Source organism: Panthera onca, chromosome C1 (assembly GCF_046562875.1).
Source record: "Panthera onca isolate mPanOnc1 chromosome C1, mPanOnc1 haplotype 2, whole genome shotgun sequence".
NCBI lineage: Eukaryota > Metazoa > Chordata > Mammalia > Carnivora > Felidae > Panthera > Panthera onca.
The window spans coordinates 60,121,698-60,148,766 of record NC_138346.1 but is presented as its reverse complement, the minus strand read 5'-3'; the positions used below and the strand labels follow the sequence as shown (position 1 = coordinate 60,148,766).

Below are 27,069 nucleotides of genomic sequence, written 5' to 3'. Positions count from 1 at the left end.
GGATGGAAAAAGACCTATCATGCAAACACTAACCATGAGAGAATTGGAGTAACTACATTAATTTCAGACAAAATAGACTTAAGAGAAGAAATAGAGATGAATAGGGTCATTTCATAATGATCATCCCATTAGAAAGATAGAGCACCTGAAATGTATACACACCTAACAACAGGTCCACAAAGTACAAGAAGCAAAAACTGACAAAATGTAAAGGATAAATAGGCAATTCAACAATATTTGACTTCACTACCCTACTCTCAATAATTTATAGGACAGCTAGACGGAAAATAGCAAGGATCTAGAAGACTTGACAAACACTCTCAATCAATTCTATCTAAGTCACCATACATAGAACACACCACTTAACAAAAAATACACATTCTTTTTAAGTACACATGGACATTCTCCAGGATACAGCATAAGTGAGGCTATGAAGTAAATCTCGATACATCTAAAAGGATTGTAATAATGCAATTTATGTTCTCCACTACAATAGAATTAAGTTAGAAATCAACACAAGAAAGAAATCTGAAAAACCCCCAAATATTTGGAAATTAAACAACACACTTTTTTTTTTTTAATTTTTTTGTTTAACGTTTATTTATTTTTGGGACAGAGAGAGACAGAGCATGAACAGGGGAGGGGCAGAGAGAGAGGGAGACACAGAATCGGAAGCAGGCTCATCAGCCCAGAGCCCGACGCGGGGCTTGAATTCACGAACCGCGAGATCGTGACCTGAGCCAAAGTCGGATGCTTAACCGACTGAGCCACCCAGGCGCCCCTAAACAACACACTTCTAAATACTCAGTGAGTCAAAGAGGAGATCACAATGGACTTTAAAATATTTTGGACAGAGTAAATGAAAAATGCACATAACAAAATCGTATGAGGCAGGTAAAGTAATACTTAGAGGGAAATTTATAGCTTTAAACACCTAAGTCAAAAAAAGCCCAAAATTGATCATCTAAACTTCAATCTTAAGAAACCACAAAAAAGAACCAAGTAAACCCAAAATAAGCCAAAGAAAGGAAGTAATAAAGATGAGAGCAGAACATGATAAAACAGAAAACAGAAAAATAATAGAGGAGAATCAATGAAACTACAAATTTGGTCTTTGAAAAGATCAGTGAAACTGACAAACCAGTAGCTACATTGACCAAGAGAAAAGGGAGAATGTACATATTAGCAAAATCAGAAATGAAGGAGAGGATAGTACTATGGCCTGGACAGAAACTTGAAGTTGACCAACTTTATGTCAACAAATTTGGTAATTTAGATACAATAAACAAATTCCTATAAAGATGCAAGTTATCAAAATGGACTCAAGAGGAAACAGAAAATCTAAACAGACCTATAACAAAGAAATTAGAATTAGTAATTTAAAATGTTTCCATAAGGAAAAGCCCAAACCCAGATGATTTCAATGGTGGATTCTACCAAATGTTTATATAAAAAATAACAACAATCCTTCCCATACTGTTTCAGAAAATAGAGGAAGAAGGAACACTTACTAACTCATTCCGTAATGCCAGTATTATCCCACTACCAAAGCCAGACAAAAACACAATAAGAAAACTATAGGTCAATATCCCTCATGGACATAGATGCAAAAATTCTTAACTGCGTACAGAAGGTCCCCAACTTACAATGGTCCAAGTTACAATTTTTTGACTTTACAGTGGTACAAAAGCAATATGCATTCAGCAGAAACAGTACTTCACATTTTGAATTTTGATCTTTTCTTGACCCAGTGGTATGTGGTACGGTACTCGGTTGTGATGCTGGGCAACAGTGGCAGTGAACCAGAGCTCAGATACACGATCACAAGGGTGAACAACCACTACACCTACAAGCATTCTTTGCCCATAGAGCCATTCTGCATTTCACTTTCAGTACAGCATTCAATAAATTACATGAGATATTCAACTCTTTATTATAAAATAGGCTCTGTGTTAGATAATTTTGCCCAGCTATAGGGTAATCTAAGTGTTCTGAGCATGTTTAAGGTGAGCTAGGCTAAGCATTGATGTTTGGTAGGTTAGGTGTACTAAATGCATTTTCAGCTTAACCATATTTTCAGTTTATGATGGGCTTATTGAGATGTAACCCCATTGTAAGTCAAGGAAGATCTGTATTAGCAAACTGAATCCAGCCACCTGTAAAAAGAATTATATACCATTATATACCAAATGGAATTTATCCCCAAAATGCACAGTTGGTTTAACATGTGAAATCAATTAATGTAATTAATGCACAGTTGGTTTAACATCTGAAATCAATTAATGTAAGGCACTATAATAGATAATAGAATAAAAAGACAAAACCCTTTGGCACCCACACTACAACACCCATTTAGTGTAAGAAATCTCAATAGACCAGTAACAGAAGGGAATCTTCTCAACCTGATAAACAGCATCTATAAAACCCACAGTTAATGTCATGCTTAATGGTGAAATTGAATGCTCTTCTCCTAAGACTGGGGACAGGGTAGTGAGGTTCCACTTTTGCCACATCTATTCAGCATTATACTGGAGGTTCTAGCCAGTACAATTAGATAAGAAAAATAAAAGGAGTCTATACTGGAAAGGAAGAAGTAAAAGTGTCTCATATGACATGATCCTGTGTGTAGAAAATCCCAAGGAATCCACAAAATCTACCAAAGCTCATAAGCAAGGTCACAAGGATCCAAGATTAATATACAAAAATCAGTTGTATTTCTATATATCGAGAATGAACAGTCTAAAAATGAAATTAAGAAACAATTTAATTCAGGGTGCCTGGCTGGCTTAGTTGGTTAGAGCATACAACTCTTGATCTTGGGGTTGTAAGTTTGACCCCTGCGTTGGGTGTAGAGATTGCTTAAAAACAAAATCTTAAAAAGAAAAAAGAAATAATTTCATTCACAGTATCAAAAAGAATAAAATAGTTGAGGATAAATTTAGTAAAGAAGTATAAGATTTTTACCATGAAAAGTATAAAATATTGCTGAGAGAAACTATAGATCTAAATAATATGGAGAAGAAATATTACATGTTCATAGTTTGGAAGACTCATTATTGTAAAGATGGCAATTCTCCCCCAAATTGATTTATTATTAAAAAAATTTTTTAATGTTTATTAATTTTTGAGAGAGAGAGCGTGAGCAGGGGAGGGGCAGAGAGAGAGGGAGACACAGAATCTGAAGCAGGCTCCAGGCTCTGAGCTGTCAGCCCAGAGCCTGGCTAGAACTCAAGAACTGTGAGATTATGAGCTGAACCCAAAGTTGGACACTTAACCAACTGAGCCACCCACGTGCCCCCCAAATTGATTTTATGAATTCAAAAATGATTCATATCTAAATCCCAGCAAATTTTTTTAAATAAGACATTACAAGGTGATTCTAAAATTCACATAAGAAATGCAAAAGACCTAGATTTTTAAAGAACTAAGGTTGAAGACTTAGACTATGCCATATCAATACTTACTATAAGTCTGTAGTAATCAGCAATATAGCACAAGAATAGGTGTAGTATCAGCACAAGGATAGGCATATAGCCAATGTAACAAAATTAAGAATTTAGGGGAAAAAATCCTACATTGATTGTTAATTTATTTTCAACAAAGGTGCCAAGACAATGGGTGAAAGATAGTCTCTTCAGGACGCCTGGGTGGCTCAGTCGGTTAAGCGTCTGACTTCACCTCAGGTCATGATCTTGCGGTTTGTGAGTTCGAGCCCCACGTTGGACTCTGCTGACAGCTCAGAGCCTGGAGCCTGCTTTGGATTCTGTGTCTCCCCCTCTCTCTCTCTGCCCCTCCCTGCTCACGCTCTGTATCTCTCTCCTTTAAAAATAAACAAACATAAAAAAAAAAAATTAAAGGTAGTCTTTTCAACAAATTGTGCCAGGACAGTTAGAAGTCCACATGCAAAAAAAATTATCTTAAATCCTCCCCTTAAACCACACACAAAAATGAACCCAAAATGGGTCATAGACCTAAGTGGAAGAGCTAAAACTGTAGAACTCTCAGAAGAAAAACAGGAGAAAATCTATATACTTTTGGGTTAGGCAGAGTTCTGAGATATGACACCAAAAGCACAATCCATAAAAGAGAAAAATGATATATTTGACTTCATCAAAATTAAGAATTTTTGGTCTTTGAAAGATGCTGTTAAGGGAATGAAAAGACAAGTTACAGACTCGGAGAAGATGTTTAAAATCATAAATCTGATAAAGGACTTGCTTCCAGAATAAACAAGGGACTCCTAAAATTCAATATTAATAAACCTAATTTTAAAGCGGGAAAACTATTCAAATAGACATTTTGCCTAAGAACATATACTAGGGGCTAATAGGCACATGAAAAGATGTTCAACTTTATTAGTCACTAGGAAGATGCAGTTAACAATATGAGATGCCACTGGAATTATATACTAAAATGGCTATAATTAAAAACACAGACAATACCAAGTGTTGACAAGGATGTGGAGAAACTGAAACCCTCATAGAGTGCTAGTGGGAGTATAAAATGATACAGCCTCTTTAGAAAGCAGTTTGATAGTTTCTTAAAAAGTTGAACATAAACTTACTATATACCCCAGCAATTCCTCTTCTAGGAATCTACCCAAGAGAAATGAAAACATATTTCCTTACAAAGGCATGTACACAAATGTTGATAGGACACTATTCATAATAGCCAAAAATCAGGAATAGCCCAAATATCTATTAACCGGTGAATGAATAAAAATAATTGTGGTAGATCCACACAATGGATTATTATTATTCAGCAATAAAAAGGAATAGAGTACAGCATGAATGAGCCTCGGAATCACGTTAAGAGAAAAAAGTCAGACACAAAAGGCCACATGTTGTATGGTTCCATTTATATGAAATGTGCAGAAAGGGTACATTTGTAGAGCAAGAAATCAGACCGTATGTAGGGCTGGGGCTGAGAGCGGAGCTTAACTGCAAAGGGGCACAAGGGAACCCCTTGGAATGGTGGAAAGGTTCTAAAATTGGATTGGGTGGTGGTTGCCCAGCTCTGTCAATTTACCGAAAATCACCCAATTGTACACATACAGCAGGCGAACTTCATGGTAGGTAATTTATATCTCAAAGCCATTTTTATATCTCAAAGATTTTTGTGTGTGTGCTTAAATTTTGAGGGCTCTTCTAAATCCTGATGCAACAGGGATTGATTTGTTTACCTTGTCACACAGATGCTCTTATGAATTTAATCTTCCTCTCTCTCTCTCTCTCTCTCTCTCATGACAGTTGTTAAAAGAAATACCTACATACACGCCTGCCTTTGTTTCAGATCCATTCTTCCGACACCTCTTTGTGTTTCTCAGCTCCATCCAAGTGGCGTTTGATTTCGGCCTCAGTTGAAGTTCTAGTATTCGTTCTGTCAGTGGTCTTGTCTTTGACAAATTTCTTTTCAGGATGGTATTAACGTTAAGAAACCTCAGCATGGAACGGTCCTTATGTGCTTTTAATGTCCTTTGTTAAATCCTTTCATGGGTACACAGTCTTATTTCTGAAATGCACCTGGATTTTAATTATATGCTTGTCTTTCCTTTGAAACTAGAATATGCTTCTCTGGGATCACTCTATGATTACATTAATAGTAACAGAAGTGAAGAGATGGACATGGATCACATTATGACCTGGGCCACTGATGTAGCCAAAGGTAACAAAGCTTCCTGTGTTCTCACAGAATTGGTGGGGCACGTTTTCCCATCTTGATGTGGTGACTTAAGGCAGAAGATTTGTTCTTCTGTGTCTTTAGATGTTTCTTTTTCAGACTAAAAGTACCAGGAGTTCTGCAACTTTCTGTACAGATATTTTCATTGTATTTCGTATTTTAATTCAAGTATAGTTATTTAACATACAGTGTTACCTTCACTTCAGGTGTACAATATAGTGATTCAACAATTCTCTACATTACTCAGTGCTCATCAGGACAAGTGCACTCCTTAATCCTCTTCACCTGTTTCACCCATCACCCCCCCCCCCCCCCCCCACCCAGCAGCCATCTTTTTGTTCTCTATAGTTAACAGTCAGGATTTTTGGTTTTGGTTTGTGTGTCTCTCTCTCCCTCCCTCTCTCCCTCCCCCCCCCCCCTTTTGTATAGATATTTTAAGAGCCTGCCTTTCCACTCCTGCATTCTTTTTCTCTCTTTACTTTCTTTCTTTCCCTAAAACCAAGTCCTAACAAAATACGTGGCTCCAGGGCAGCCATTTTTGCCACATTTTGTGACATTGTAATTGACCAGCTTGCTTGATCAACACATTAAATGGAAAGATCATAATTCTGTTGTTCTGCAAGACTCCACTCAGACTTAGTATCCAGAAAATGTGATTTATTGTGGGATTAGTTCTACTCATTTTGTGTACATAATAATATGCTAAAAATAGTAACCACTTTCAAAAAAAAGTTTTATTTGTCCTGCCATGTGAAAGCAATTCAGATTTTATTTTATATTTAATGTAAACTTGGAAGTCATCCTTGGAAATGAAATATTTTTAATACCCAAAACCCCTAAACAAGGTGCCCAGTTCTTTTTCCCTCATAAATTCCTGCATGGACTAATGCTTTCTAAAGCAATTTAAATTCCGTTTATTTTTATCTTTTCCATTTTCCTAACTGAAGGTCTCTGAGTTTTATTTATAACTGTCAAAGTTGCTTTGGAAACAACTTAATCTAAATAATGAATGCTGATAGTTACACTTGTATTCTAGCAACCCCTAGAAAGTAAGGGTGTCCAGATTTTACCCAGGCACTTCACTTCTTTGCATCTCGCTAGTCTAAGCTCTATAAGCATCTCTTTACAAAGCAAATAAAAGGATATTTAGCACTCAGTAAGGAGAGCAACTCATACTTTGCTTTCACTGGGAAGTCACACAGTGACTTCCAAAAGTAATAGTCTTTCCTTTGGAGAATTATCTTGTCAGTTTTAAGTTTCATCAACACCTGCCAAATTCTTCAAATAGGGAAAGGGAAAAAAAAAGTTTTTTTTTTATTTCATGCAAAATGCTGCTGCTGAACCATACTTCATTACCTTATAATAATAACAAGCTCTGTGTTTAGGATGGTGTGCCTAAGGATTCGGCTATGTTAATTAACTTAATTGTGTATTCATGCATCAGGCATTTCAAAATCAGCCTTAAATTTTGGCATTCTTAAAGACATTTTCCTGTAACATCATAGTCACTCCTGTATGTGTCACTAGTACACGGGAACCGCCTGTTTGTAAGCAGGGTGGTGTGCTATTTCGGAGAACGACCAGAAGCATTGTGGAAACACACTCCCATAAATGTAAATGCATATGCAGGCAGTCTCTGGCTTAAAGCACTTCACCTTACAGACATTTGCGTTTAGGGTGCTCAGCCAATTACACCCATGTTATTACTTAATGGCACTTAGGATGGATAGACAGCAAACAAATCAACTGACATCAGTCACTCCGCTTCCTGCTGTGCACGTGCCACTTAAGCTTCCCTGGCCCTCAGCCTGTGAACCTCTTCCCTCCGGCCCTTTCCCTGCACAGTCCTTGTCTGAGGGGCAAGTCCCTTGGCTCCAGATCAGCTCAGTCATCGCTGGGGTTTCTCAAGACGGCTGGCACTGGGTGTCAGAAGGACAAAGAAGAGAAAGAGCAGGGCTAATTAAGTAGTAGACTGGAACTCCAGGGACAGAGTAGGGAATGAGTAGACGGGGACTGCATGCCAGACTGCAGAGTAATGACATCACGTTTTCATGGCTGGCGAATTGCTCTAAAAGGCAAGTTCTAACGTGTTTGGCCTCAGGTGAGAAGAATGAGGCAGAGAAGAAACTTGTTTATTTATAGTCCCAAGTAATGCTTAATATTTAAAATGGCCTATAAAAGGAAGAAGAAGTCAGTGCTTTCAGAATGACTTCAGCTCTGTCTGGTAAAGCTCTGCACAGAAATTGGAGAGTGAAAGGAACCCTTGATTTTTATTGATTCCGTTTCAAATTCAGCCATGTATCTTTCAGTTTGACCACGATTGAAGACTTCGAAGCAACAAGATGTTGAGAAATCAAAGAATGAATAATTCTATTCAAATAAGAGTTGATTCATGCATTTTGAAGTAGGCATTGCTTAACATTACTGCTGACAGAATACCTCCTCACAGCCAAAAAGCAAAAAAAAAAGCCTCTCTTCTCTCTGAGTGGGAAGGGAAATGGAGGGCGGACCAGCAAGTAGGTCTGAACTGCTGTAGGTCACTCACCAGTGTGTCAAGGGAACGATTAAAACAGGTGAACCTGGACCCAGTCTTGTAATGGTCCTCCCTGATTCCAAATCTCCCCCAGATGACACCAGTCACTTCTTTGGGAACCCAAATCTGAAAACTGATGATGGCGTTTTTCAGCCTTCTTCATTGTTCGTAATAAAAATAAGGCAGAAGTATGGATGGCTCTGTAAAAACAAATTAAAGAGAATTTTATATGATTGTGATTACTGCTATGTTTATACACACTGAGTATCCTGTAAATGTATGTTATACATTATACACAAACAATTTATAATATTTTTTCTCAAAATATCTGCCATAAGGAAGAAAATGCCTATATTTAAAGCATTTGTGTTGTGTTTTGAAATCATTACTTGTCAGCAGGTATAAAAACTAGCCCTGCCTCTAATTATAATTAAACAGATTCTACCTGAATTTGGTTCTTAAAGTGAGAAAGAGGTATGACATTCAGTCCTAAAAATGATTAAAAGTTATCCAAATGGTAGCTGTTGAATTTTTAGTTTGTAATATGTAGAATGTCATGTTAGAAGAACACTCTCCTGTATTCTAGCTCTGTCTTGTGTAAAATCGCTTAAATTACTGAGACTTCTGTCACCCTGACTCTTTTCAGTAATATCTGTATAATGCAGGAGTTTAAATTTTTAAATTTTCTTTGTTCTTGCATGACTCTTCAATATTTAACAATCAGAATGATAGAAAAATAATAGATTACTTTAAAAATTAGCCTTAATAAAATTGAAATTTTCTATATACTCAGAACCAAAGCCTACTTATTATGTGTAAATAGATAATTCATTAACAAAAGGAGCTTGTTTGATTGTGGTGGTAGGGAAGCTGTTTCATCCATTACTTAGAAAACAATTTGTGAAGAAAAGGGAAAGGAAATACTATATTTCAATAGAAAAGGTTATTCTTTATTCTAAGAAGGTAGATAGTACATAAATACAGAAAAAGAGTCACTACCAAGAGGATAACTGTGAAGTATATATCTTTTAAAGTATGATTTAAAACAGTAATGTATAATTTTTTATTCAAAATAATAAAACTATGCTTTTTATATATACATTCAGTTTACTGAAGTAACTTGATTTACATTCTAAATATGTTGGAGAGAATTTTGGAGTGCATTTAAATATAGATTATCCTGAAGATTCATCCTTGTAAAAAGAATAAAATATTTTGCAACTCCTGTAAGTTTCTGTATCTGAGGATCATAAAATCTTTTATCAACCACAACTAATGAATCAAACCAGTTCTCCCCACCCATACCCTACCAGCACTCCCAGGGGCTTATTAGAGTGAGTACTGAGAAAATAAATCAAGCTGCAGAAATCTAGATGAAAACTGAAAACCTGGGTCAGAACTTTGGCTGATTTAGAAGGCAACTGGTAGTGGAATACCTTAGTCATTGGAACACTTCTTCCGGTTGTAACTGTGCTATTTTTGTGCAGACTCCAGAAAATTAAGGTTTCCTTATTAGGTATTGTAAGAAGCTGGCTTTACCCACAATCAAATTCCAGCTTCTAAGAGACTAAAGCACATAAACTTTCCTTAGCATACACATTTTCCTAATGTAGATACACCCTGTTTCTATCAATCATGTAAGAACAGAACACATGAATTTAGTTTCTGCTGTTGAATTCTCTGCAAAAATATGACATACTGATGTTTGAAAATAGCTAATACTGATGCAGTGTTGAAAAATGATATTAATGGGCCTTTCTTCTTGTATGAAAAGGAATGCACTATTTACATATGGAGGCTCCTGTCAAAGTGATTCACAGAGATCTCAAGTCAAGAAATGGTAATGTAGCCATATGTTTTTATTTGCCTATTTTATTATGAAATCCATGCACCTTGCTATAGAGATAGGCTCATGCTTTTCAGATCTTTTGTACCCTGATGTTTTAACCTGTCACTGATACCATGAAAATCTTTCCAGTGTCTGTAAATATCAAAATTCTTTATTTTATTTTAAGAAGCTGCATAGTATTCCATTGTATGAATAGCACAGAATGTGGACATTTGGGGTTGTTTACATTTTTTTCTATGATAGAAAATGTTGAGCTTGATACTTCTCAGCAAAAATTTTCAACACATCCTTAATTATTTCCCTAGAATAATTTTCTAAAAGAGATGTTGCTGGATCAAAGCATGTAGTCATACACTTCTAGTCTTCTATTTTTAGATGGTTCTCTGTACTAGCAGTTTTGAGTTTTGTTCTTGTTACTTCTGAATTATTTGGTGTAAACTTTTGATGTTCGTCATATTACCTGGAGTAGTGCCCAAAAATGATCAACACATTTCAGAGTTTGGAAAGCAAAGGCTTTCTTTTTCTTCTTTTCTTCTGTACTCTTCAAAGTTTATTTATGATCCTATATTTTATAATTTAGAAAGTGAGTAGGGGTACCTGGATGGTTCAGCCGGTTGAGCATCAGACTCTTGATTTCAGCTGAGGTCATGATCCCAGGGTTGTGGGATGGAGCCCCGTGTCGGGCTTTACATTCAATAAGGAGCTGCTTGAGATTCTCTCTCTCCCTCTGCCCCTCCCCGACTCTCTCTGCAAAATAAAAAAATAAATATAAAAAAGAGAAAGTGAGCATTTAAAAATGACTGGCAGGATTAGACATTATTACCTTTAAGTAACAGAATGCTTCTTCTGTTACATCACTCGGAAGCTAATGGATAAAGGCAGGGAGTGGGATTATTTAGCTGGCCCACACCAGCTGAAGTAAACATTAGAGCTTGTTACTAAAAAGTAAAAACCTTGCTATCAATCCATTTGCATGCATTAATTATTTACATGCTTTCCAAATGATTCTTCTAAGTAGAGAGAACTATTTAATTTTTTAAAATCTTTAAATCACTGTAGTTAAAATGGGTATATGCTACAAGGGCTATCCTTGCAATGGGTAGTTGGAGGAAGAGACGCAGGGGATGGGCCAGATGCCCTTGTTGGAACTCCAGGACTGTGAGGGTTGTTGCGGTGGAGAAAGGGAAGTTCTTGGCAGCTGCCACTCATCAGTAGTCCGGGTTGTACCCCAGGCTTGACCCTGACTGTTCTTTCCTTTGTCTAGGTCTCTTATCCTCTTATCCTTTGGCTCCTCACAGACAAACTTCCTAGAGCTAAGCGCTTTTGAGAGGAGTTGGCTAACAGGAAGCTGTTAGGAAATCATTTCAATCATTTCAATATGTAGGACATATCAGAGTCTTACGCCCGTAGATTTTTAGTTCATGCTCAGAATTTCATGCTAACAAGTTATTTGACTTCTATTTTTTTTTTAAATCTGCTTTATCAGTATATCCTGAACATCTCATGAGATGACAGTGATTAAATTTTGGATTTGAAACTAATAACGGAGACTGTCCTGATTTTCACCAGTCACAATTTTTGCAGTTACTTGATGGGAAAACAACATACACATTGCAATAATATTGACCTAAGTTTTAGCAATTTTTTCTGAAACAGGGAATAACAAGACTCTTTTATCTTCTATGTTATACCTTTTTATAATTTTGTTTTTTTTTTAATTAAGCACTTGTTAATCTTATGAGAAAAAAGTAATAGAGGTATTTTAAAGAGTAACTGAATGTGGTATTAACTATATATATATATATGTATGTATATGTATATATATATGTATATGTGTGTATATATATATTTTTTAAACTTATAGCTTGTATATGATATCACATTTATCCTTAGGCTATCTCATGCAGAGTATTTTTCCCACTTATCAAGGTCATTAGTAACAGCTAGTAAGCATTGATCAGCTACCATGTTGAGGGCTCTGTGTGGCTGACAAAAGAAATACCAGAACAGTTCTTCAAGGTCTGCCTTGGGCCTCCTTGCCTCTCATACTCTTATTCACCCACTGCCATGAAAGTCCCATCTGTGTATTAATGCTCCTAATAGACCTCAGGCTCAGAATCACATGTCTGTCTGCTTTTTGGGAGTGGCCGCACAGATATTCGTATGACTCGAACATGTATTGTGTTCACGTTGATCTTTTCATCTCTCTACCCACTAAAAACTTATTCCTGCATTCCCTTTCTCTGTGAATGGCAGTACCAATTGCCTAACCTAGAAATGAGATAAAAAGGGACAGTTTGAGTGCAGAGCTCCTGTTGTAACCATTGTACTGTATTGCCTCTTTATTTGATTTCATCCTTGAGTCCTCCCTCCCCGCCCTGCGTCTCATCATTTAAGCCCAGCTGATTCTGCCTCCTAAATGTGCCTTGACTCGGTCCACGTCTCTCCTGTGGTATGCCGCGGCCTTTGTACAGGCATCCTACAACCGCTTGTGTGCACAGTGATCTCCTTGCCTCCAGTTCTGTTGTTTCATATGCTCTCCCCTCTGCACATTTGACCATTTCAGTTCTCTGGTTAAAATTGTTCAGTGGCCTTCCACGTCTCACAAAGACTCTTCCAGACCAGGCCCCTGCCTTCCAAAGCTGCGTGCCTTTCCCTCTGCTCCTGACCTTCTGCAAGGCTCTTTTTTCTAAGAATGTGCTTTCCCCCTGCGGCGCTCCTCTGTCTGGTTAATCCCAGCTTGTTCTGCAGGTCTTCGTGTAAGCACCATTTCTTCCAAAAACTTCTCTCCGACTTCCTTAGACTTAGATACCCCTGCTCTTTGGTTCTGAGGCAATCTCTGTGTATCTCTCATCATAGAATTTATCCCACTTAATTATATACATTTTAAATTAAAACTTTTAACTCCAGCATGATTAATATATGGTATTATATTAGCTTCAGGTGTCATCCCACTTGATTATAGATAATGGTTTCAGGGTCTCTCCCATTAGAGTGTAAGCTCCACAGAAGCAGAGACAAGCCAGTCTTGCTCATCTTCCTCTTCCAGAACATAGTACATGGCCTTGCCCATAGTAGGTGCTCGGCAAATATTTGTTAAGTGAATGAATGTGTGAAAGGGTGAATGAATGAATTTTGTCCCTGCCTATAAGAAAATTACTCTTCAGTTGAGAGCAAAAACTATATACCATGAAGTGATAGTGCTGACGCCTTCCTCAATATCATGCTGGCAGTCTAGTGGCAGAACCCAAGTAAAAAGTATGGTTCTCTCTACAACTATTAATGCATGCCCTGTTTACTGGACAGTATGACATTTGATTTAAACAAATGTTTTGAAAACCTTTTTAATCAGCAGCTCAAGGAATTCGTTTTTTGGTTTTGTTTCAATGTCAGCTTTTTGCAAAATCTTCAATGTAGTGAATACTTCAGTTTTACCTTTCACATGCCATATGGAAGATAGAAGTTTATGGCAGTTTTTTCTTTCAGTATAAGATGACTCAAATTAGATGATTATCATAATTTTTCTTTCTTTTTTTTTAGTTGTTATAGCTGCTGATGGGGTATTGAAGGTAGGACTGTTTCTTTTAATTTTCTTCAAAAGTATTTGTAAACTTCATATGTAGGTTTTTGTGACTGATAATTCTTTTGTTCATCAGTAGTAGAAGGTTGATACTTGTTTCTCTCCTCAGATATGCGATTTTGGTGCCTCTCGGTTCCATAACCATACAACACACATGTCCTTGGTTGGAACTTTCCCATGGATGGCCCCAGAAGTTATCCAGAGTCTCCCTGTGTCTGAAACTTGTGACACGTATTCCTATGGTGTGGTGAGTTCATTTCTCATCTTTTGTTGCCCAAGGAGATACAAAAAGCAAACACCTACAGAGGGGGATACAGCAATTTAACACACCTTTACAGCAGTGATGCTGTTTCCTGGTGGGATGCCTAGAGCAGTGGCCGATCCAGTCGTGGGGACATTTCCTGTGATCACTTTTATTGTGTCCTGTGTTGAGAAGAAACCAGTGCTGCTTCCAAACAGCGAATTGGATGGACCCTGAAGTCACATCGGGCCTGACGCACTCCTGGGAAGAGTGCTGTCCTGGGCTGGACATGTGACTGTGCAATGTCTGTGTAAGTCAGTGGGAACGTGGGTCATTTGGAACAGGACTTCATTGTAATAAGTTACTCAGAACACACCAGTAGATCTGCCACATGATTTCATTAACAGGAGATGTTTGAATGTCAACTTCAAGCTGACTGGTGAGTTTCTGGAGAGTATAGAAGGAAAGGTACTTAGCTTTTAGCACATGGCCTTGCCCATGGCTGCTGCGAGTCTTATAAAGTAGCGTGAGTCTCTGAAACATGAATCGAAGGTATCGTGTAAAAGTCACAACTTAGCACAGTTATGAGAATAGAATGTGGGGGTAGGGGATGCTCAGGGGATGGAGACCACAGGAAAGGATCCTTTAAGGAGCAGAAGCTTTTGGAGGAGGAGTTTTGAGGTGGATCATTCTTGAGGAATAAGCAGAGAGAAAGAAGTAAGTGAAATAGGGAGACCGGTGGGATGGGAGGCGAAGATGGGCAAGGTGATTCTTTGGTAGTAGAAGGAATTCATTTGTTGCCTGTTTTTGTTTTGTCTTGTTTTGTTTTTAATTAATTTTATTTTGAGAGAGAAAGTGAGTGAGAGGGGCAGAGAGAGAAGGAGAAAGAGAATCCCAAGCAGACTCTGCGCTGTCAGCACAGAGCCCTACGTGGAGCTCAGACCCACGAACCGTGAGATCATGACCTGAGCCGAAGTCGGTCTCTCAACCAACTGTGCCACCCAGGCACACTCCTGTTGCCCCTTTTTAAAGATAAGCTTTTTTTTTTAAATCCCTAACAATACTGTGTATCTCTTAAAAAGTCTAAAATAGTATTTGTAACTCCTTCTCTTTGGGTCTCACCCCTAATTGTAGTGCCTTTATATTTATATTATTACTCTTAAAAGGACATTTTCATAATAAGAAAAGCAACAGACTAGTTTTGGCCCATATCAACATGGCTCTTCTTCCCCAAACTTCTATGATTTCAATTGCGAGTGACAGCTGATGGCCCAGGAGGAGACCAGCATTGTCGAATGTATTCCTTTGTCTTTTGAGGCCATCAGTCTCTAAATATTTACTGCTGGCTTCATTACTTAAGTTTTGGGCTTGTTTTCATTGGTAAGCTTTTTCTAAATTATAATACATCTTATGTACACCAAATTTATTTAATATAATAGAAATTAATTTTGTTGGCTATTGGAAAAAGTCTTTACAAGAATGAAATACATGTTTTTGGCAAAAGGCTAGAATTTTAAAGGCTGGAAGACAACAGTTGCTTCAGGCTAAATATCTCATTTCCTATAATTCTGGGTGTTTTTAAGGATGAAGGCTATAGGGGTCGCCTGAATGGCTTAGTCAATGAGTTGTCTGACTGGCTCAGGTCATGATCTCGTGGCTCATGGGTTCAGGGCCCTGCATTGGCCTCTGTGCTGACAGAGCAGAACCTGGAGCCTGCTTTGGATTCTGTGTCTCCCTCTCTGTCTGCCCCACCCATGTGTTTGCTTGTGTGCTCTCTCTCTCTCTCTCTCAAAAAGAAACATTAAAAGAAAAAAAACTTAAAAAAAAGGATGAAGGCTATAAACTATTATAGACAGTGACCAAATAAGTCTCAGTGAAAGATGAGGAAAAAAACATAAGTTCCTAAAGACACTAGATTCTAAAACTGGTTTCCTGTGTCAAAAATTATTACATTCTGACCAGCCTCCAAATCATCTGCTGGGGAGTCTGAAAATGAGGGAATTGGTTGCAATTTCAGACTTTTTGTGAGATCATTTTCTCTTAGGAAGTTCTGTTCCTTTGTTTTTAAGCAATAATGTATTTTTTTGGTGCGTCAGGCACTGTGCTAGGCACTAACGTCGGGTAGTTTAAATTGTATTTCGCCAGTGTGTCGCTCATCCTGTGGAACAGGAGCCAGCAAACTTTTTCTGTAAAGCACCTGATAGTAAATATTTTAGACTTTAAGGGCCACTAATAATCTCTACTGTGTATACTTTTGGTTTTTTACAGCCTTTGACAAATGTTAAAAGCACTCTGCATTGTGCAGCAGGCCATGGTTCATTCACAGACTCCTCTGTGGAGCAGGAGGGAGGGGAAGGGGAGCACCACGGCCGGAATGGTTCATAGAGAGTCATGTGTATACAGACATACACACACGTTTATGTGGTTACAGTTTTTAAATTCTTTTTGCACATTTATATGAACTAGAAGACTTTTGAGGCTCATTTTAACACTCCCCAAGCTCTTGTACAGCACTTTTACTTTTAAAATTCTCCCAAGTCTGGGACTTTCCCTATCTCAGAAATCTTTGCTCTGAAAGACAACTCTGAGTTACCTACAGAATGAATTTTTGGTTTCGGTATTATGAAACATTTATGAAAACAAATCTCACACCACCTCCCTCCAAAACCTTACAGTTGCCAGGGGCTTTTGTGTGAAATGCACCCACTGCGTTTCCTGAGCTGAGACAGAATCTCCATTCCAGTAACCAAGAATCTGTTCATTTTCACACGCAAACTATCAACGATGGTGGTGACTTCTGTTTGCCGTGCTTAGGATTTTTTCCTATATCTTTTTAAATCCCTTTCACTCATTCCTCATTGACCCCCTCATGTTACCCATAGTTTGAATCAACCTTTCTGAGTCTGCAAATGTTGTTTACTTTATTAAAAAGCTTTTCCTTCAAGTGATTGCTCACTGCTTTTTTAGTAGGTGGGCCTGAACATTTCTCTTGGCGAATAAGGGTTTCTGTGTACTCGTTTACAGATCCTTCCTTTGTTTTGTTCTGAGGAACTTAACAAATTGCTTAACAGATCATTCTATCAAGTAATTTATAGCATGCCTGATAGCCAGTCGCTGAACATTTCCAGTGTTGCTCTATATTTACACACCAGATGCTTCACCTTAGAACCCATGTGCCCCAGTCACATGCTTCTGAATATCCACTCTGCGTTCATGATAGAGACTTCTTTTGACTGGTGGAAACTAAAACAGTATCTTAGAGAGGTTTACTTGGAACTCTGGTTATCCTTACCCATAGCTTTATCAACAAAATTTCATTCAGAAAATTGCACATACACTAACTTAAGTATAAATGAGAATTCAAGATTTTATTTAATTCCAACCTATTCCCATTCTGTTCTTGATAAACACCATTTAGTGAAAGAAATAGTACAAGGCATGCTCTTCAGAGTTGTCTGCTTAAGCAATCATAGCATTTTTAAAAAATGAAGAAAACATTACATGGTCAACATAGGTATTACCTGAAAGAGCAGTAGCGAATGGTTGTTAAGGTAGGGGCATGTTGGTTTTAAAAGTTTGTAATGCATAGACTTTGAAAGAGAGACCTACCTAGGAAAGCAAGGTGGTTGGTTATTTAGAACTTTTGATCTCCTTTCAAAAATGAGTGAGTAGCTAGAACCACTTGTCATTGAAGTATCTCTTTGCATAGAACAGAATTCCCATAGCTCATTGAAAATCCATCCTGGTCATTGAGCCCCGACACACATACATACATAGCAGTCACATACAGATGAGTAAGACCATAATAAAAGAGTTGTCCTTTTTTGAAATCCACCTCAAAAAAAAAAAACTAATATGTTTTTGCTTTTCATTTTTCTATTTTTTTCAGACTTGCTATAATAACAGTCCCCAGTATCGTCCAAGTCCCTGGCCCTCCGCAGCTTGATAAACCTGTGTGGCTTCTTAGCACATGGCAACACTAACCAGCCTGGTACAGCCTTAAAAATAAATGTGACACAAATCCCCGAAATGGATCTTGTGGTCCTTGCTTCTAAGCTGACAGACTCTGCTAGGCAGGCGATTGTTTTACAATCTCTCCATTTTACAAGAAAGGAGATTGTGCTACCCCCTTAGGGTGATTTCTCTTTAAGGACCAAACCAGAGGAGTGTGTAGTATGTTATCCACAAAAAAGAAAAGGCTGGAGGAAACCAAAAATCATTGAAAGAATAAGCCTTCCTGAGAACACAAGGCCTCGCCACTCTTTAGAAACAAAGCTCTCCTGATGACAATGCAGACAGGATTAGCTTCTCAGAAGCTTCTGAGCCAGAACCACTATTTGAAAATAGAGTGGCTTAAGAGGGAGCATCACTGCCTCACTTGTCTATGAGCCCCGTTCCAGAACCAACCCGGCTCAGGTAATGGCTTTCCATTGTTTGTAAAAGAAAAGGCAGGAAAAGTACACAGCCTTGTCCAAGTTTCTCTGCAAGCTGAAAATAGAAAATTTTCCTTGTGAGCACAATTTAAACGTGAGCACGTCTCAATATAGAATGAGTTGGAAAGTATTTTTAAGGGGAAAGATCACAATAATGTTTGGCCTGCATCCCCATCACTGGTATTTTCAGGCATAGTTTAGTATATTTTTAGACCTCCAAATGACTTCCTCCACAAAGGACTTTTTTGTGCCAAACGTCATTGTGTTTCATGTAGAAACAGCTGTTGTCCTATACCATACCACCTATGTTTTGATACACGCCTACACCTGGTGAATTAGTAACAGGGTATCGCGGCAGGTGCTGGTGCTGGACTTCACCTAAAGAGCCCAGCGGCTCACGGTGCCCTGTCCAGATCCCACACGTGTGTGGCTGTCACAGGGACCCTCAGCTGCAGGAGCATGTCTGAGATACAGAGAGGGACTAAAATGAAACTCTTATGTTTCCAGTGTTAGAACTCTTGGAGAAATAGAACTCACATCTTTGTAGATTTTGGCTATTTTCCAACTGAATATTTTGGAACAGAGAATGACAGAAATCTTTTTCTGTATTACTTCCCAAGCTCTTGGTTTTGCATTTTACCTCATACAATGCAGTCAGCCTTCACGTGTGCGCCTGTGCAATGGGTTGTGCGTGCAGGCCACACTCAGAAAACGGGATGCAAGGCCACTTACCTCGACATTTGGGGTCTGGACCATTTGATTTATTTGAAGTCGATTCATTGTACTCTTTCTCCTGAAGAAGGCCAAATCCTTCCATTTGCTTGCTGTTCATATCCCTTCCCCTCCACAATCCTAGCATCAGGGGAGTGGTAGTGCACTGAATGGAGGGGCTTCATTCCCAGCTCGTCCCCCTCCCCTGTGCAGGTGAAGTCCCAGGGGTGATTGCATACCTGTTCTGGTCTTCCTCAGCTTCCTTTGCTTATAGTGCTTACTAGAATCATCCCCTTCCGGGATGCCCCTTACCTTTTCCTAATCACTTCTGTGACTCAAATAGAATTATTCAGCAGCTCTTCTAAAGAAGCACCTTACACAGTTGATTAAAAGCCGAAAGAGGCTGCAGCGAATTTTTTTTCTCCTGCTCGAGCAGCATCTGCCGATTTCCCTGATTTTCCTGCTAATTATCTTCGTATTAGCCGGAGTTCATTTAACACGTTCTGATTCAAATATGACCGAGCGCTGGCTGAGGAAGCAGTGGATATAGAGTTAAAGGTTTGTAGGACCTGCTTGAATAGATGTCCTCAGTCAACATTCTTATTTAGAAATGGCTTTTGTTTTGTTTTTGGGACAAGAGAAATCTAAATCAAAACCTAATTCATTTGCTTCTCACCTCTGCCATGGCTCCACACCTGCACTATGGTTTGTCATATTCTCTCTCATACTGCAGCCTTCTCTTCTCTAGAGTTATGTCAGGTTAAGAGCTTGACCTTTAGGGCAAGGCAGCAAGTGCCAATTGATAGCAGAGTGTCTTTCGGCAAGTTTAATTTAACTTTCTTAGGCCTTAGTTTCCTCATCTGTAAAATGAGGATAATATCTGTTCGATGGGGTTGATATTAATCATGGTAACATGTGTAAAGGGTTCAACAGAGCATCTGGAACATAATCACTCAATAAGTGATAGTGGTGGTTATGGTGATTTACGGGTAAAATTGTAATTGTTTTTGCACTTCACCAAATGTTGATAGACTGATTTTGATGCTCATTTGTATAGAGAAAGTCACCTGAATATAAAAATCTCCATTACTTAGTATTTTAAATGAAACCCAAAATATTGGCAGTTTTCAGCATTCCCAGCTTCAGTTTGCTTTCTTTGGGCATTCCAGTGCAGATTTATTAGTCATGCTGATCTCAAGGATTGTGGAGAGATGAACATACACATAAATTCACATACACACACACACACACACACACATACACACACACACACTCAGCCTATACTTATGAACATAAAGTATTTATTACATTTTAGAATATATAATAAATGATGTTATAGGGGGAAGAAAATTAATACCTTAGACCGACTTACTTTGAGAGCGCTTTCTCCAAAAACACAAAATTTAAATGTTACAGTTTTTGCAAGTACCTACTATTATGGGGTGAAGGGTTTAGCCAGTGATTCGGATTTAGAGCTCAATTTTTCTTTTATCAGACCATTACTGAACCTTTAAAACTACAGTTGAATTCCCAGTTATTATCTTATGGAGAAATTTATCGGCAATTGAAGGTGGAAAGAGTTTGACCAACAAAATGTAAAATCTAATTTGTGGGAATCTGTGAGAATTCTCATAACTTACAAGATAAATTATGTAGGCCCATTGGTTTCATAAAATTTTAAGTCTGGCTCTAAATGTTCTGATTTCTAGGTTTTTTTTCTTTATAAAAATGAACAAAAAATGTATGTATATGTTTATATGTATATGTGTGTGTATATATATATGTGTGTATATATATATATATACACACAAAATGTGTGTGTGTATATATATATGTATATATATATATGAATATATACATTTTGCACAAGTTTCTACAGGTGGGGTTGGTTTTTGTCTGGTAATTGGATACAGTTAAATGTTAGATAAAGTTTCAGTAAAACACCAAAAATATAAAGTACAAGAATAAAAATTCCATTTTCTTTTTGTTCCAGGTTCTCTGGGAGATGCTAACAAGGGAGGTCCCCTTTAAAGGTTTGGAAGGATTACAAGTAGCTTGGCTTGTAGTGGAAAAAAACGAGGTAAGACTACGATTCTCCATTCAGGTACATAGATCAGAAAACAGTATTGGGGTTTTGCAAAAGACTTTTTCATCTTCTTCAAATTGAAAGTAAGTTCACGCTTATGGAAAGATTAGCAGTAGGAGCTAACACAAAGGGTCAAAGTGATGTTATTCCTCATGAATGGACCCTTTACATCTAATTGTTGCAGCTTCACGTCGTGATGCTGTAGATCAAAAATTGTACAAGTACTGTACTAGTTTCTCAGTCTCAATTGTAAAACCTAGGGGTTTGTTCTTAGTGATGAAAGAAGCCATTGCGTCCAAGGTAGGGGAACAGTTTAACTCCATCTCCTGCGTTTAGGACATCTTTTTTACTGGCCGGGAGTTGATATATCTGTAAGAGACCTTCAGCTACTTCAACTTACCTCTCCCAGCAGGAGTCACTATAGTACAAGAAACTGTCGCTTAGATGAGAATTTCAAAAATAAAAGAAGAAAAAATAGTTTCAAAAAAGGGAAAAATTACAGTTTTGCCACCTACGTTGAACACTACATTGAAGATGAGCTCCTCACTGGAATTGGCGAGGCAGTGGCATAACTGTTCCCTTCTTCATGCAGAGCCTTTCCATTTCAAAAGAACTTCAGTGGCGTAAACACCGTTTGTGCTGTGTCCCCAGCCTCGCTTTTCTTCTTCCCACAAATTGAGGCTTTCAGTTAGTTGGACCTATGAGCCTACATCAGAGAACGTGGTACATTCATATCAAAGAGAGCAACTACATTTTGAAAGGTTTAAAATTGTGACTGAAATGCACAGGCATGGAAATCCTCAGCATAAGGATGAAGCATCCAATATCAAGGTACTAGGAGAACTTAGATCAAGTAATGGAAGCATGCAGTTGTCTTTGCAATGCAAAACAACCTTATTTCACAAACCTTCATTTCCAGACCTTATCTGTGCCCTCCACAGAAGGTAAGAGTGTAACCTTAGCATAAAATAATTTGCAAAAAGGTTGACTGTATAGAGATACTCCTTTTTTCATGCTTTAAAAGAATTGGATTGATTTGCTCCCCATGTGAGTGCAGGAACAGACTAGATTAACTAAAAAGCTGCTATTGACTAAGAGAAACCATGTTTCCATAGTTTAGATCACATAATCCAGCTACCTTATTAATTTGTCCTCCTGAGCTATTGAGAACGGATGAAATGTTCATGATAGCTGAACTTGATGGGAGAGAGCTGCCAATTTAAGAAAAAGGAAAAGGAGTTATATTCAAGAACGTGTCTTGCTCAGTGTTTCACAGGAGCTGTTCTGTTTTAATTAAATGTCATGGTTATTCCTGGTGTGCTATTAAATCAGACCTGGTACATAGAATAACTGATATTTTCATGATAGGAGAACCCACTTGTTTCTGTTCAGTTTCTTTTGCCAGTGAGGTGATTAGATGTTTGGTTCTGGGGTTACAAATGAGAGGGAAGAAAATTATTGACCCAATGTTGACTTTGGAGCAGAACACTCCATGTAATTTGTTTCCCTCTATGTTGTTCCAAGATAAACTAGAAGAAAGTTTTTTAAAAGCCAACTGGGCCCTCCAAATATGTCTAAGAAAAACGAATTAATATTTAAAAATAGTACTTCATCTAAAGGATGGCAGAAGAGGTGTGAATCTGAAGCACTTTCAAAACATTGGAGTATCTCTCAAGGATTATTAAAGCTGTTGAGAAAAATGAATTTAGAAACTGCCTTTGGATAGCAGGCTTGAGGGCTGGGAATCACCCATAATCTTCAGAACCTCCCCACCATGTACACGAAAGAGGCTATCTCCCCCCTTTCCCTGAAGGATTCCCTAGAGTAGGTTGTACTGTTTTATCCATGGTGTACATGATGGCCAGCTAATAACTGACGGAGACTACTCAGATCCCTCCCATTCTGGACATAGAATAGCAAATTGAAAGACCCCCCCACGGTGACACAAGTTTTCCCAACTTTCCACTGAACTTGAGGAAGTTTGGGTATTATGAGGATATTTTTCTCTCTACTCTCATTCTATGTATTTATTTGTCAAAAATATGGAAGTTTAGCTGTAAATTCCATTGTCATCATTCGTGAAGGAGTCTTCATTTCATCTCATAAACGTAGACACTTATTAGCAAAACAAATTCTACTGACATAACATTAAAATAATTGCCAAGTCTCAACTGGCAGTTTGTAGAGAACAGAGGGTTGCTGGAGGAGGGGATGGGTTACACGGGTGATGGGTATTAAGGAGGGCGCTTGTTGTGATGAGCTCCAGGTGTTATTACGTTAAGTGTTGAATCACTAAATCCTATACCTGAAACTAATAGTACACTGTATGTTAACTACCTGGGACTTGACTTAAAGCTTGAAAAAAATTTGCCAAGGATTTATTTAATTTCATAATAAAATCGAGACTTTGATTTAAATGTAATTTCCAAAATCCTTTCAACTTCTAATTATTTTAATTCACTTATTTTTACTTTGGAATATCTTGGGTTCTTGAGTTGAAAAGAGCAAGCTGTGTTTTTTTTTTTGAAACAGGCCTCATTTAAGTAAAGAATGATGTGTTTAAACTTAGCGAGACACTTTAAATGTAAGCTACTCATGCTAGAATGCACCTATATTCAAATATTAGAATTGTCTTTTCTTTTTAACTTTTATTTTGAAATAATCATAGACTCACAGTAAGTTGCAAAAATATTAGAAGGGATTCTGTGTATCCTTCACCCAGCTTCTACCACTGGTGAGATACAGGTGTAGGCCAATACCAAAACCAAAAAGTTGACATTGATACATTACTCTCAACTAGACTCTAGACCTTATTTAGTTTCACCATTTTAGGACTGCTTTTTGGATCTGTAGGAAGATCAATACTTTCTAAAAATATCTGAAGGTCTTTGCTTCTAAGTGCTTAATAATGAAATAAGGCCTTCAAACAATTTTTCCTAATATTAAATCCTATTAAAACTAGATACTAAATCCTATTAAAACTAGATACATAAAGCACTGTTAAAGCAAATAGTGAATCCTTACAGAAGTCCTGAAAGTAGGAGGGTATTGCTAGTAAATTTCATAATTCTTCCAGACATGTATGTTTGCTTTTGTTATTTCCATAAAACTCAATTAGTGGTCATTCAGAATATTCTAGCAGGATAATTTCTATCTTTACAAGTACTTAGATTCTTATAAAATGTGTTTTGTTCTTAGTAGCAAAGCTACTATTCTTAATAGAAATCCTCAAAAAGCTTAATCCATTGTTGACTATACTTTAGAAAAAGATAAATTATTAAGAGAAATTTTTTGCATCTTATGTAGAAAATGGTGCAAAAAGGAGTATGACCTTTAAAAAATGTCAGGCATAACTTAGTGTTTGGGAAATATTTTAATTTAAATTTGAAACTTTTAAAATCTTGCCGTTTTGAAGTGTTGCAAATCTACTGCTAATATTCTGGCCATTTCAGGATGTTTTAATGCAGTAGGAATACCCACAATTAGGTAATCAGGACTTAAATGCTTTGGATTCCCTTTTAAAGTACTTTATATTTTTATTTTTTAAAGTACTTTTTGATGCACCAAAATAATCCCTTACATTAGCGTGTGAGTTTAGATTTAATTGATATTTGACCATATCAGATAACTTAAAATAATTATATCTTATTTCATAATGTCTCAAGATTCAGTAGCTAAAAAGTTTTTCAGTGAGAAAAGATGACAGAAAATTAACATCCATATTCATCCAGGTCACATTTCAGTTCTTAGAAAAAATGTGAGAAAGTTATATTGAAAATGTTACCTTTTATGAGAAATTTTTTTGCCATGGAGTGGATTCAGCGGAATAGTTGCAATCACTTCGTTTTTCTTAGTTGCTACTCCCAACCAGCCATCATATGTATGTGTGTGTATGTGTGTGTGTGTGTGTTTTTAAGTAAACACCCGATTTTCCTTTTGATCTTCATCAAAAGGTTTCCAGTAAAATAGGAGTACGGTTTACCATATATTACAGTAAAATAAGAGTGCAGGTTACTACATCTCCTCTGTTCTATGTAATCAATTAAAAAGATGTTTAGCATACCTTTAACTTGGAGAGGGTTGTTTTGTTTAAAACTTGGTTATAAGGTTTTATTTTGGTTTATTTTGATTTTAAGGTTATCTGTAATTCTAAATATAGATCATCTGTTTTCCTGCCAGAACAACTCTTTTTCTAGTTTTATACACAACCTTCCCCAATTCCAAATAAATTCAGTTTAAGCTTTTTATTTACAAAACTTCTTCAGTAAACAATACTGTGGAATAAATCTCAGTACTTCTTAGTGCGGCAGTTCTCAACTCACACCCAGCGCTCTTTTGATAACAACCCTGTTAATGGTCCCTCTACTTCCCTAAAATGAAATTCAGAGGTAGTGCAACCTACCCATTATACACATTATATTTTAAAGTTAACATAATGCTCTAACTGTAATAAAGAAGAAATCAATGAAAAAGGTATTGCAATGTATAAATGCACAGGCATGGCCACAAGAGAGGAGAGTGTGGAACAATTTTAGATGCTTGTCCCTGCGGGTAAATAGGATTCAACATCTACACATGCAGAGTCGAGCTGAATTGTATCAGTGATTCCAGCAGCATGAGCAATGCTGTTGCAGGTGATGTTTTCCAAACATCTCGGTAGGGTTATGAGTACTGCAAAGATCAATCTGCCCTTGATTTATCTTATTTAGTAGTTGCATTCTTAATTCATTGTATTTTAAAACTGCTCAAAAAATGTGTTTATAAATCCAAGAGAGTCTGAGGTCAGAAAATGATAAACCCTGTTGTTTGTACCCGGGGCATCTGGAGGTTAGTGGAGTATGAGGGAGTACTTAATCAGGGATTTACAACACAGTGAAGGATGTCTAGTACTCTTGACCCATGCCAGGTGCAGCCCTCCCGTCTTTAAAACAAACAAAAAATGCCTCTGCAGATCTCTAGAGAGCCTCCAGGGACATCGCAAGTTCTAGAGAACCACTTGTATAAAATGTTGGAACGGGACTGATCCTCACATTATATAATCTCTGTTGTGTCCAGTCCCTGCGGTTTACCCGTAAGGGATCATACATTCAGAATATCCTCTTTGGGGGTGCCTGGGTGGCTCAGTTGGTTGAGCGTCCAACTTCAGCTCAGGTCATGATCTCGCGGTCCGTGAGTTCGAGCCCCGCGTCGGGCTCTGTGCTGACAGCTCAGAGCCTGGAGCCTGTTTCAGATTCTGTGTCTCCCTCTCTCTGACCCTCCCCCGTTCATGCTGTGTCTCTCTCTGTCTCAAAAATAAATAAACATTAAAAAAAAAAAAAAGAAAAAACAGAATATCCTCTTTGCTGATGAGAAAAGGCACACTTCTTTAAAATTCTCTCTTTGACGGTCTCTGCAGAAGATGCTTTCAGAGTTGTACACCTCCTGCCAGAGCCAAGCTGGTTGCCTGGCTGCCCGACCTGTCTGCAGATTTCGTAGTTGTCTATGAAAGAATGGTGATAGGTTTGTGGCTTTACAGTGTGTATTTCTGTTCCTCCTTGCCCCTGTCCTACTGTAGTTTCTTTTAGACTTGTGTCTAGGTGTTTTTGGATTTGTGGTGCTGAATCCAACTTCTCCATCCACTTGGATACCGTTTTGGAAGAAAAGTAGCATCAGTGTCTTTAGAGATTAGATATTATGAATCTAAACATAAATTCTTACTTGCCATGTGTCAATCAATGGAAGTTTTAAAGTTAATGACTTATTTATGCTCTTAAATTAACTTGTATGACCTTTCAGTATTTGCTTACCTTAATGAGTCAATCCTTGTGTTGTTTTTCCTTTCTCTGTGGTAGAGATTAACCATTCCAAGCAGTTGCCCCAGAAGTTTTGCTGAGCTGTTACGTCAGTGTTGGGAAGCTGATGCCAAGGTATATAAATAAATATTCTTTTGGTTGTTGTTCAGAATTCTGAAATTTCAC

At 37.7% G+C, this 27,069-nt stretch overlaps 1 protein-coding gene across 4 annotated transcripts in view; it reads left to right on the top strand.

The window, feature by feature from the left end:
- The window catches only part of MAP3K20 (mitogen-activated protein kinase kinase kinase 20), a 187,202-nt gene that overhangs the window by 99,032 nt on the left and 61,101 nt on the right, over positions 1 to 27,069 (top strand). For all 4 annotated transcript variants that reach the window (XM_060621687.3, XM_081796365.1, XM_060621690.3 and 1 more), the window contains exons 4-9: positions 5,563 to 5,664; positions 9,987 to 10,052; positions 13,602 to 13,630; positions 13,751 to 13,888; positions 21,020 to 21,106; positions 26,944 to 27,018. In XM_060621687.3, the coding sequence (XP_060477670.1) occupies positions 5,563 to 5,664; positions 9,987 to 10,052; positions 13,602 to 13,630; positions 13,751 to 13,888; positions 21,020 to 21,106; positions 26,944 to 27,018 (497 nt within the window). The remainder of the gene's footprint in view (positions 1 to 5,562; positions 5,665 to 9,986; positions 10,053 to 13,601; positions 13,631 to 13,750; positions 13,889 to 21,019; positions 21,107 to 26,943; positions 27,019 to 27,069) is intronic.